A 14,054-nucleotide genomic window follows, 5' to 3' on the forward strand; every position below is an offset into this window, starting at 1 on the left:
GAGGCGAATTGAGCGTTTGACGGGCTTAACGAGCGTTTCGCACGAATCTCTCGAGTTCGAAAATCTGAACTTCTGCGGACATTCGCGCTGCGTTAACCAATCAGAAGCTTGCTCTTGTGGGGGCGTGATTGTGACATAGAACCTGTTGATGGTGTCCCGGGGCAAATCCTCCAGGTCATCAAACTGGGCTTGGCTCAGTCAGAGGCACCGCTAAAACTCTCCATCATCCAGTTTCAGTTTCTGGAGGAGTTTATGAGCTCACAGAGCTGGATGCACCTCTGAAAGTATGCAGTGGACTTATACAGGACCCTAAACGTATCGACGCTGTTTTTCAGTCTTCATAAAGCACATAAGCACTGTTATTTTCTTAATAAAATCCATGTTAGCCATTTAGCTATGAAGCTAGAGTCACCGGGCAGACAGAAGCCCTGCCCATCACACGAATCCACGTCTGTTCTGAAGTGAATTTGACACGCCATTGAAGCGGATTTTACGGGCGAATGAAGCGGGGGTTGACGTGCGAATGAAGCGAGTGTACTCCAATGTTCACGCGGGTATTTACGCGTGAATAGCGCGATTTATCCGCGCGTTCCGCGTCTGATGTGAACACAGCATGAGGGAAACCAGAGCACTCAAAGGAAACCCACGCCAACACAGGGAGAACATGCAAACTCCACAGAAATGACAACTGACTCCGCCGAGGCTCAAACCAGAGACCTTCTTGCTGTGAGGCCAAAGTGCTTACCACTGAGCCACCCTAGTGTTAACTGTAACAGACTTGTGTAATTTTCCTAATATTCATCATCTGTTGTAATGTTTTTCAGGTCAGCACTAAAGAAGTAATAAAATTTCAAATGGTGAGTTTGCATTGTTACACCTTTGCTCTATTATGTTTGTGTTGTTTGCAAAGCCTATATATCAGATCACATCTGGGCTGCACAGTATATCCAAAATTCACATTACTCTCGCACACAAGCAGCTTGAAAAACAATATATGATATGATTTTCACAAAATAGTGTTTCTCTCTCGAATATCAGAAAAATTATCATTATCGTAAATACTGTTTTCTGTTATTGCTAGAAGGGATACAGCTGCGTCTGGATGTTAACAAGAATCTTTTTGTTAAATTACATTTTTATCAATTGTACTCACAGCAATGTAGAAACAGTAATTATACAGAATATTATTCATATTTTTATTATTATTCATTAAATTGTATTAGATTAATGCTTACCCCAACCCTCACAGTAATGTAAACACGGTAATTATACTGAATATTATTCATATCATTTATAAAATTACCCATTAAATGTATTTTATTTACGTCTACCCCAACTCCAACCCTCACAGTAATGTAGAACAACAATTATACTAGTTATTATTCATATCATTTATTAAATTACCCATTTATTTGTATTTTATGAACGCTTACCTCAACTCCAACCCTCACAGTAATGTAAAAACAGTAATCATACAAGTATTACTCATAATATTTATTAAATTATTAATTAAATTACCCATTTAATTGTATTTTATTAACGTCTACCCCAACCCTCAAAGTAATGTAAAAACAGTAAATATACAGTGTTATTAATTACTCATTTAATTGTATCTTATTAACGTCTACCCTTAAGCCAACCCCCACAGTAATGTAAAACAGTAATTATACAGAGTAATATTCATATTATTAATTAAATTACAAATTTATTTGTATTTTATTAACGCTTACCTCAACTTCAACCCTCACGGTAATGTAAACACAGTAATTATACAGAGTATAACTCATATTATTTATTAAATTATCCATTTATTTGTATTTTATTAACGTCTACCCTTAAGCAAACCCTCAAAGTAATGTAAAACAGTAATTATACAGAGTAATATTCATATTATTAATTAAATTACAAATTTATTTGTATTTTATTAATGTCTTGCCATTACGCCAGCCCTCACAGTAATGTAAACACAGTAATTATACAGAGTATAACTCATATTATTTATTAAATTATTAATTAAATTACCCATTTAATTGTATTTTGTTAACGTTTACCCCTACCCCAACCCTCATAGTAATGTAAAAATTGATCATACATAATATTACTCATATTAATAATTAAATTACCAATTTTATTAATGCCTACCCCTACTCTAAACCCAGCCCTTACAGTAACGTAACAGCAGTTATGGTTGTTTCATTGTAATAATATAAATAATAATCATAATCAGATGTCTCCCTTCTAGATTTCACGCATATATTTCCCAACATTGTGCCGTTTTCCGGTTTAAAACATATGAATTTGCGTTTATTTCCCCTTCAGGCGTATTCGAACTTGTTGCGAGCGCACATGGACGGCTTGAAAAAGAAGGACAAAAAGAGTAAAAGCAAGAAAACTAAAGCCACACAGTGAGGAGATTTACACAGTGCCACGAGACGTTTCCCATCAGCCACTGCAGCACGGGGATGAATAACAGCGTCTCCAGCCGGACTGAACTTTACTACACAAATACTAGAGTAAAATAATCACAGCTGTGTTGAAGATCGGCCTGTTCTGTTGCTCACAGCTTCATTATTCAAGCCATGTTTTGAGTAAATCAGTGTTTTCTATGGTGAGCTGACAGGAGCTCACTGTTTTTATTTTAGTTTTGGACAAGATGATGTTTCAGAAGTCTAAAAGATGCCCTTGATTGTCATTTTCTTTCTGTTTTCGAGACGGTGGTGGAGGTTTTTATTTTAATATATGATTCTGGTTTGTTTTGCCATCATTTTTTTTTCTTCGTTTTTTGGCATGAACGAAACTACCCTTGTAGATTTGCAAATAAATTATTACGTTTATTGCATTTGACGTCATTAATCGCTGGTTACTAATATGGTCTATTCATTTCTGTGAATGTATTTAGAAAGAGCAACAACATTATATTAACACATGCAACCTTTTGTTTTATTAACACACTCACTGGCCACTTTATTAGGTACACCTGTCACACATGGCAGCAACTCAGTGCATTTAAGCATGCAGACATGGTCGAGACGATCTGCTGCAGTTCAGAGTGAACATCAGAATGGGGAAGAAAGGGGATTTAAGAGACTTTGTACGTGGCATGGTTGTTGGTGCCAGACAGGCTGGTCCAAGTATTTCAGAAACTGCTGATCCACTGGGATTTTCACGCACAACCATCTCTAGGGTTTACAGAGAACTTTCTGTATTGTCAGAAGCTATGAAAATTTAAAATGTAAAACAGTAAATATGTTAGGGCTGTTGTTATTGTTTACATCCCTCAAAATAGTCTATATCACAGGTGCCAAACTCAGTTCCTGGAGGGTCGCAGCTCTGCACAGTTTAGTTCCAACCCTAATTAAACACACCTGATCAAACTAATTGAGTCCTTCAGGCTTGTTTGAAACCTACAGGTAAGTGTGTTGGAGCAGGGTTGGAACTAAACTGCGCAGGGCTTCGGCCCTCCAGGAATTGAGTTTGACACCCCTGCTCTATATGATAATTGACATTGGTACCAATATACTGTATATAAGGAGATTTACAGTTTTTCTCAGTTGCTTTGGTGCATTTCTCACAACACTATTTACATTTGCACAACAGTTGATGCATTTGTCAAAACATTTAAGTACAAACTGCAAAACCTAGCTGATAACCTGCAAAAGCGTGTCACTTGCTCAAAATGGAGAGCTCATTCCTCAAAAGCAAGTGTTGATGTCAAGTGTCAGTGTCGTCAAGATGAAAAGTCCTGACAGCATTGTTTATGAACAGGATAGTCAAATGTGTCATGTTTTCATTATGAGTTTACTCTGGACATTTATTCCAATGTAAAACAGTCAGATTTTAGTGACACTTGCTGAAAATGCTGAAGACAGCACTATATACTATTGGCACAAAACTACAGTAAAGTCAGACATCACTGCATTTAGTGAGGTATCTGAGCACAAGACACTGAATATGTGTGTTTCACATGTTCACTGCGTTTGCTCTTTACAGTCCTAATTTATTCACAGCATTGTGCAGAAGAGCTGTGCACAACTGTAAACAATACATATTGGAACTGAACCTACAACATACACAGGTCTGCAAATCATCAAATTGTTCAATTTAGAAGACAGGAAAACAAAAGATTTAAAAAGTTTTATAAAATTAGCTTGACAGATTTGGACAACTAGTTTAACATTTGTGTAATGACTCAAGTAATGAAATGAGGACTGTTAGCTTTATATGGATTGACTATTCAGCATTTACAATTTAGTTCATATTGACTGACATGACATAAGCAGGTGATGATGTTATAAACAGCAGAGTTGTATGAAAGCAACTGATGCATGTCCAAAAGCATTCACAATGTGTTGGAAGGAATGAGAAACTGCTACAATGATGTGCACAAAAGTGTTTTGAGAAATGCATGAACTGTTGTGCAAATGTAACTGATGTGAGAAATGCACCTGAGAAAAGCCACTGAGTTAACTGTAATATCCCTCAGGTAAAATTAATACTCCAAATATTTCCCAAGTGCTGTTTAACAGAAGTTTTCAAACCGTTTTAATGATACCATGATGAGCACATAATATTTGACTAGATATTCTTCAAAACACTAGTATTCAGCTTAACGTGACTTTTGAAGGCTGAACTAGAGTAATTAGGCAAGTTACTGTATAGCAGTGGTTTGCTCTGGAGACAATTGGAAAAAAAACAACAACATTTATATACATGCATTTAAGGGGGATGATAATATCAGAAAATACTGTGAAAAACATTCTTGCTCTGTTAAACAGCATTTAGGATAATGTTTGAATAATTATAGAGGACAAAACCTGCAAAAACAATAGATAAAGATGTCAATCAATAAATATGCAAATAAATAAATTCCTGCATAATTGAAACAGGCTTAGTCTCCATTTCAGAGTCTGCCACAGCGGAATGAACCGCCAACTTTTCCAGCATGTGTTTTACACAGCGGATGCCCTTCCAGTCACAACCCAGTAATGGGAAACACTCATTCACGCACGCACACAAAACGGCCAATTTAGCCTATCCAATTCCCCTGTAGCACAAAGGGGAAACCAGAGCACCTGGAGGAAACCCACGCCAACACAGGGAGAACATGCAAACTCCACATAGAAATGCCAAAAGACCCAGCTGAGACTCAAACCAGTGATCTTCTTGCTTAGAGGCTAGAGTGCTAGCACTGAGACACCATAACTAAATACGCTAATAAATAAATAAATATATATATATATATATATATATATACATATATATATATATATATATATAGGCACAATAGGTAGTGCTGTCGCCTCACAGCAAGAAAGTGGCAGGTTTGAGTCACGGCTGGGTCAGTTGGCATTTCTGTGTGGAGTTTGCATGTTCTCCCTGCATTCACGTGGGTTTCCTCCGGGTGCTCCGGTTTCCAAACACATGCAGTGCAGGTGAATTGGGTACGCTAAAATTGTCCGTAGTGTAAGAGTGTGTATGTATGTTTCCCAGAGATGGGTTGCAGCTGGAACAGTATCCGTTGTGTAAAAATGTACTGGATAAGTTGGCGGTTCATTCCGCTGTGGCGACCCCGGATAAATAAAGGGACTAAGCCGACAAGAAAATGAATCAATGAATGAATATGGGTGAAGCAGTGGCGCAGTAGGTAATGCTGTCGCCTCACAGCAAGAAGTTCGCTGGTTCGAGCCTCGGCTCAGTTGGTGTTTCTGTGTGGAGTTTGCATGTTCTCCCTGCCTTCGCGTGGGTTTCCTCCGGGAGCTCCGGTTTCCCCCACAGTCCAAAGGCATGTGGTACAGGTGAATTTGGTAGGCTAAATTGTCCGTAGTGGATGAGTGTGTGTGTGAATGATTGTGTGGATGTTTCCCCAGAGACGGGTTGCGGCTGGAAGGCATCCGCTGTGTAAAAACTTGCTGGATAAGTTGGCAGTTCATTCCGCTGTGGCGACCCCGGATTAATAAAAGGGACTAAGCCGACAAGAAAATGATTGAATGAATATATATATATACACACACACACATACATATATACATACATACATAAATTCCTGAACATTTCTGAATAAGCAAATAAATAAATGAATTTACAGTAAAAATCCCCAAATTCCTGCATAAATATATATATATATATATATATAATTAATAGTGATCTGTCAATCATCAGAAGCCAGTCAAAAAACTTGAACTCAAAAATGTACTAACAATCAACCAATGATGGCATGAAGACCGCCTTCTGATGATGGACAGACAGCTGCTCAGTGGCATGTTGAGCTGAGGAAAAGTAAATGGGTACATGCGTTCAAAAATGACGAAAATGTTGGAAAGGAGAGAAAAAATAATCTAATGCTACTTTCAGTTGAGCATTTTCTTATTTCTCCAGCATTTGTATAATTTATTTAATTATTTATCTGCTGGCACTATCAATTATTTATATACTTATTTATGCAACAATTTGTTGATTTTTACATACACTACCTGACGAAAGTCTTGTGGCCTATTTAAGTTTTAGAAACAACTAATAATAAATCAACTTCTAGGTGATCTTTTGGTAATGAGGTGTCTCTATGAAAGGCAAAGGCTTCTAGATTTTGCTTATTTGAGCTCAATTAAATCTGATCATGTCTTGATTATTAATGATTTGATTAGGACAGTAAGGTCTGACTCTGCTCAGACTAAAGTCTCATCACTGAACAGAAATAATGTCCAGTATAGAATATAAAGTCCTGCTGCAGTGGAGACAGAATGAATATTGTGTCTGACTCCATCATGAGCTTGGAGGACTGCATCCATACATCTCTGACACGACTCACATCACTGATTAATAAAGTCATCTGGAATGAAGAAGAAAGCGTTCAGCAGGACTCCCAGAGTTCATCAAGAGTCTTTGTGTTCATCTTCAACACCTCCTCCTTCATCTTACCCCAGACATGCTCAATAATGTTCATGTCTGGTGACTGGGCTGGCCAATCCTGGAGCAGCTTGACCTTCTCTGCTTTCAGGAGTTTTGATGTGGAGGCTGAAGTATGAGGAGCGCTATCCTGCTGGAGAATTGTCCCTCTGCTGTGGTTTGTAATGTAATGGGCAGCACAAATGTCTTGATACGTCAGGCTGTTGATGTTGATCATCCACTCTGCAGATCTCTCACACGCCCCCATACTGAATGAACCCCAAACCATGATTTCTCCTTCACCAAACTTGACTGATTTCTCTGAGAGTCTTGGCTCCATGCTGGTTCCAGTAGGTCTTCTGCAGTATTGGTGATGATTGATGCAGATCAACAGATGATTCAGCAGAGGAATCCACCTTCTGACACTTTTACACATCATCAACTAGAGGTCAAGTTATTATCTGCTGCTCCTACAACTGAGACCCACCACAAGACCTTTGTCAAGCAGTGTATTTATTCATTTTGTTTACATGTTTATTTATTGTTTTAATTATGGAGGAATTTAAGGATTTATTTGCACATGTGTTTATTTATTTATTGGTTGTTTTTGCAGGTTTTGTTCTTCATAAATAATTGTTAAGCACTTTATTATCATTTTTCTTCATGCTAACGTATCTCACAGTAAAGTGTTTCCTCATGATAAAATCCCAAAGGCTCCAGAATGAAAGTGTGCAGGATTTTTTGTACATGAGCATAATTAAGAGGTTTAATCAAGACAGTAATGAAGCGAGGGCTGGGTATTAGTGTACAGTAGTCAACATCTGACGTAGATCAAAAGCGTTCGTCCTAAAACTACTGATCTACACCTGTTCTTGTCTTGGGTTTATACATGTCTGAGATGGTCTTCAGATGGCTGTGCTCCTCTTGTCTGGTCGCTCTCTGCTGGACGTCTGTGTGTTGCTGCGTTTGTTTCTTTCTTCCTCCAGAAATCCCTCTCTCATGATGGACGTCACGTACTGGAACAGAGTCTGCAGATGGACAGAAGAAGACGGATGAATGGATTGATGGATGGATTAAATAGATAGACGGAAGAACAATTAGATGGATTGATATATGAATGGATGGATTAAATAGACAGATGGACAAACGTACATATATAAGGATAGGATGGATGATGGATGGATTAGATGGATGAGCGATAAATGGATTAGATGGATGAATTGATTAAATAGACACATAAATGCTTGGATGGATGGACAAATGTATAGATGGATTGATATGCGGATGGATGGATAAATGCATGGATAGATGAATGGATGGATAAATGCATAGATGGATAAATGTGTGGATGATGGATAAATTGATATATGGATGAACGTGTGGATGGATGGATGGATAAATGTGTGAATGGATGGATGGATGAATTGATATATAGATGGAAGGATAAACACATGGATGGATAAATGCGTGAATGAATAAATGTGTATGGATGGATGGGCAAATGTGTGAATGGATGAATAGATGGATGGATGAATAGATAAATGCATGGATGATAAATGTGTATGGATGGATGGACAAACGTGTGGATGGATGGATGGATAAATGTATGGATGGACGGATTGATATATGGATGGACAGTTGGATAAATGCGTGGATGGATGGATGGATGGATGGATGGATGGATTGATAATGTGTGGATGAATGGAAAAACGTGTGGGTGAATGGATTGATGGATGGATAAATGTAAGGATGGAAAGATTGATAAATGAATGGACAGATGTATAAATGCGTGGATGGATGGATGGATGGATGGATAGATAAATGTGTGGATGGATAGATAAATGCATCAATGGATGGATATATGGATGGATGGATAATTGCGTGGATAGATGGAGGGATTGATATAAGAATGGATGGATGAATGCATAAAGGAGGGATTAATTTATGGATGTATGGATAGATGATGGATGGATAAATGTATTGATGGATGGATAAATGTGTGGATGGATATAGGGATTGATAAAAGAATGGATAGATAAATGCATGAATTGATTGATATATAGATGAATGGATGTATAGATAGATGATGGATGAATAAATGCATCGATGGATGGATAAATGCGTGGATGGAGGGATTAATTTATGGATGTATATATAGATGATGGATGAATGAACGGATACATGATGGATGGATAGATAACAAACGGATGGATAAATGCATAGATGGATAAATGTGTGGATGATGGATAAATTGATATATGGATGAACGTGTGAATGGATGGATGGATGGATAAATGTGTGAATGGATGGATGGATGAATTGATATATAGATGGAAGGATAAACCCATGGATGGATAAATGCGTGAATGAATAAATGTGTATGGATGGATGGGCAAATGTGTGAATGGATGAATAGATGGATGGATGAATAGATAAATGCATGGATGATAAATGTGTATGGATGGATGGACAAACGTGTGGATGGAAGGATTGATATATGGATGGACAGTTGGATAAATGCGTGGATGGATGGATGGATTAATAATGCGTGGATGAATGGAAAAACGTGTGGGTGAATGGATTGATGGATGGATAAATGTAAGGATGGAAAGATTGATAAATGAATGGACAGATGTATAAATGCATGGATGGATGGATGGATAGATAAATGTGTGAATGGATAGATAAATGCGTGGATGGATGGATAAATGCATCAATGGATGGATATATGGATGGATGGATAATTGCGTGGATAGATGGAGGGATTGATATAAGAATGGATGGATGAATGCATAAAGGAGGGATTAATTTATGGATGTATAGATAGATGATGGATGGATAAATGTATTGATGGATGGATAAATGTGTGGATGGATATAGGGATTTATATAAGAATGGATAGATAAATGCATGGATTGATTGATATATAGATGAATGGATGTATAGATAGATGATGGATGAATAAATGCATCGATGGATGGATAAATGCGTGGATGGAGGGATTAATTTATGGATGTATATATAGATGATGGATGAATGAACGGATACATGATGGATGGATAGATAACAAACGGATGGATAAATGCATAGATGGATAAATGTGTGGATGATGGATAAATTGATATATGGATGAACGTGTGGATGGATGGATGGATGGATAAATGTGTAAATGGATGGATGGATGAATTGATATATAGATGGAAGGATAAACACATGGATGGATAAATGCGTGAATGAATAAATGTGTATGGATGGATGGGCAAATGTGTGAATGGATGAATAGATGGATGGATGAATAGATAAATGCATGGATGATAAATGTGTATGGATGGATGGACAAACGTGTGGATGGATAGATTAATATAGATGGATGGATAAATGTATGGATGGAAGGATTGATATATGGATGGACAGTTGGATAAATGCGTGGATGGATGGATGGATGGATTGATAATGTGTGGATGAATGGAAAAACGTGTGGGTGAATGGATAGATGGATGGATAAATGTAAGGATGGAAAGATTGATAAATGAATGGACAGATGTATAAATGCGTGGATGGATGGATGGATGGATAAATATGTGGATGGATGGATAAATGCATCAATGGATGGATATATGGATGGATGGATAATTGCGTGGATAGATGGAGGGATTGATATAAGAATGGATGGATGAATGCATAAAGGAGGGATTAATTTATGGATGTATGGATAGATGATGGATGGATAAATGTATTGATGGATGGATATATATGGATGGATAAATGTGTGGATGGATATAGGGATTGATATTAAGAATGGATGGATAAATGCATGAATTGATTGATATATAGATGAATGGATGTATAGATAGATGATGGATGAATAAATGCATCGATGGATGGATAAATGCGTGGATGGAGGGATTAATTTATGGATGTATATATAGATGATGGATGAATGAACGGATACATGATGGATGGATAGATAACAAACGGATAGATAAATGCATGGATGGATGAATAGATTATAAACACCTCAAAGACTTTATTTAGACAATGATCATGAAGCTTCAGTTAAACAAGTTAATACGTTTCAGACAAACTACTGGATGAGACAATCTAACATCAAATCTAATTATAATAAAGTTAAATCAAAAACAGCAACAAAACAATAAAATTTCAAATGAAACATAAAAATAACAATAATAAATGCATAAAAAACAAATACTTCAGCCATATAAATAATTCCCTTTCATTCTTAAAGAAAAATTCCAAGAAACAAATGTGGCCCTGTTTTAATGAACATCTTATGGTTTCTAGTGATCTGTAAGTCTGTTGATCTGTATGAATAAGATAAAAACTAGAGAAAAGTAGGGGTGTCAAAATTGATTGTTTCTTCAGTGCACCACGATGTCACACGGACAATTCAGTATCGGTTCAGTAATGGATAATAACTGGTTATTACGTACTGACGTCACAGTGGTACTCAACCTTTTTATCACAGCAGACTGGTCAACGCTTTTAAAAATGTATCGCTGGGGGGTGGGTTGGGAGTTTGTAGGTTCCTAGACGACCATCAACATTGCCGTCACTATTATATAAGTTTTATTTATAGAGAAACATTACAAAGCATTGCAGAGTTTGGGTGTTCTGCGCAAGTCTGAGAAAATCAGGATGCTTTCACACCTGTGAATCGATTCATTTGTTCCGAAACAGATTAAAATTGTTACTCTTTGTTTTTGTTCTTTCTATTGATGGATTCTGCTTTGAAGATACCCGAAAGTTCTCCCTGGTTTTTTTGGTTTGTCTTCGAATTTCACAACAGTTTTGGTGCCGTGAGCCAGACTAGAGAAGTTCACAACAGCTGTAAACTCCACTTCTGCCTCACTCTCTCTCTCACTGTGGCCCCTTTGAGCTGCTGTCATGATGTAAAGTTTCCTCCACTTTCGATTGTGACAGCGATACTTGTGGATCAGTCACGAGCGTGTCTGCAGAGCGAGTTTTCTCCACAGGGTCTGTGGATCAGCTGTGTTGCCGCTGCTGTTTATCAGTGTCACTCATCAGTGAACAGCGTGAGCAAATTAGAGCCAATCGCAGCCCTTTCTGTTGAGTGCATGACCAATAATAGGAGTGTAAGAACTCGCTCGATAATGCTCAAAAAGCAAGCAGAATAATCATTTATTCATTCATTTTCTTGTCGGCTTAGTCCCTTTATTAATCCGGGGTCGCCACAGCGGAATGAACCGGCAACTTATCCAGCAAGTTTTTACGCAGTGGATGCCGTTCCAGCCACAACCCATCTCTGGGAAACATGCACACACACACTTATACACTACAGACAATTTAGCCTACCCAATTCACCTGTACCGCATGTCTTTGGACTGTGGGGGAAACCGGAGCACCTGGAGGAAACCCACGCAAACGCAGGGAGAACATGCAAACTCCACACAGAAACACCAACTGAGACGAGACTCGAACCAGCGACCTACAACCTACTGCCCTACTGCTTCGCCAAGCAGAATAATATTTACGTGTATTTATTTGCTCTATATGCTCATGTTGTTCTGTGCATGTGCTTGAGTTTTGTTTGACGCATTCAAAAGGTGTTTTCTTTGAGCAGGTCAAATTAAAGGTACAGTTCATTTATCTGACTGTTTGTAATAAAGGAAAAAATTGTAGCGTAGGTTCACACCTCTAATGAAAAGTGAGGGTTTTTTACCTTCCAGGCCTCCTCCAGTTCAGGAGTCCATCTGTCCTTTAAGATCGGCCGAACCGCACAGATAAACTCAGCTCCTACATACTGAAACACATAAAGCCAGAACAAAACATCTCAATTGCTTAAAAAAGTGCACAAACATGTTGTCTTTAAACCTGATCTCGTACTCCATTACATGCTCATTGACCAGGCGGGAGCCCTGGGCTCAATTATCTCAAGTGGTGCTCGCTGCAGAGCCATTTGAGGAGAGGTGAGCTCCAGAGAGGGGGAGCTTAAGCTTGAGCTCCACCTTTTTTGCACTTCTTCTACGAGTGATGTCACTGGGGGTAGGGTTAGGGGTGGGGTTGGTGTACGCATTAAAACAGCTTACAGGAGGAGGAGCGACAGCTCATGCTCCCCCTTGCTGGAGCTCAGCTCTCCTCAAATGGCTCTGCAGCGAGCACCCTCTCAATTATCTCAGAGCTTAGGATTGTCTTCCAGGACAGCATGCCAAACCTGCTAATATTATCCAGCAATATCTAAGTGTGAACTCTTGAAATGAAAAAGCAAACGCAAATATGTGTTATGATCTGTAAAGTTTCTGTTTCATTTAAACATATTTTTTCATCAAAGACGTGGTGGGTACAGAATTATCCATGCACACTAAAGCTGCTCGATTATGGGAAAAATCATAGTCACGATCATTTTGGTCATAAATGTAATCACGATTATTCAAAACGATTATCTGTCGAAGTTAAAATTATTCACCCTCCAGTGATTTTTTTTTTTAACCAGTTAAACTCTGCTGCTATTTTGGCATTTCCGCCTGGATTTTGCCTACCCAAATTTAAACGCTTCCCCAATCCACATGCAGAGGTGTAAATGCAAAAATTTGGAATCATTTTAAAGGAAACCCTTTGAATTTTTATAAAACACCATTAAAAGTGTGTAAAATATCTGTATATGTTGTCTGTGTTGTATTAAACACCTAAAAAAGAGGCGCTTTTTGTATTGTTTTTTATAAACTCAAATTTGAAAGTGTAGCTTTTAGGTTGTGTGTGGTCTAGCGTGCTGTAATTAATGTTGGTGGTTCCTGCACATGTCTGTAATCATAGGAAAAAAGAAAAATGTCTCCACCATAATCTATGCAGAAGTTATTGTTTTCCAACTGATGAGAGGTGCTGTACAAGCCACAGGGAGCGATCATTGTTTTCATATTTCACTATTCTTTTGTTTGATCAAACATAATTCACTGTGTTTGGAGCACGTCAGACATATAAAAGGTTTACTTATGCACATCACCTCAAAAACAGAGAAGAATGGCCCTGAAGCGCACAGCATAAGGTAAGAGATGACAGCTGTCTGTGCTATCTGGGGCTGCTTATTGATCATAAATGTATTGTTTTCACTTCTGCGCCATTGAAACACCGCGATTCATTCAGCAACTGTTTGATATGTGAATATAATTTAGTAAAAAGAACGCTAGAACCGTATG

At 38.0% G+C, this 14,054-nt stretch overlaps 2 protein-coding genes across 6 annotated transcripts in view; one reads left to right on the forward strand and one right to left on the reverse strand.

Annotated features, from left to right (window-relative positions):
• Window positions 1-2,839, forward strand: part of srp14 (signal recognition particle 14) — a 20,725-nt gene extending 17,886 nt beyond the window's left edge. Inside the window, exons 4-5 of the mRNA NM_001033741.1 lie at window positions 825-857; window positions 2,320-2,839. Of these exons, the coding sequence (NP_001028913.1) occupies window positions 825-857; window positions 2,320-2,409 (123 nt within the window). The 3' untranslated portion in view covers window positions 2,410-2,839. The remainder of the gene's footprint in view (window positions 1-824; window positions 858-2,319) is intronic.
• Window positions 2,840-2,915: 76 nt separating this feature from the next.
• xgb (x globin) overlaps window positions 2,916-14,054 on the reverse strand; it is a 60,755-nt gene continuing 49,616 nt past the window's right edge. For 3 of the 5 annotated variants that reach the window (XM_087288979.1, NM_001012261.2, XM_087288982.1), the window contains 2 exon segments: window positions 12,584-12,664; window positions 7,452-7,910 (listed from right to left, as the gene is read on the reverse strand). In XM_087288979.1, coding sequence (XP_087145105.1) covers window positions 7,788-7,910; window positions 12,584-12,664 — 204 coding nt within the window. In that variant the 3' untranslated portion in view covers window positions 7,452-7,787. 5 annotated transcript variants of the gene reach the window in all.

The sequence above is a fragment of the Danio rerio genome, chromosome 17, assembly GCF_052040795.2.
Source record: "Danio rerio strain M-AB ecotype USA chromosome 17, GRCz13ab, whole genome shotgun sequence".
NCBI classification, from domain to species: Eukaryota; Metazoa; Chordata; class Actinopteri; order Cypriniformes; family Danionidae; genus Danio; species Danio rerio.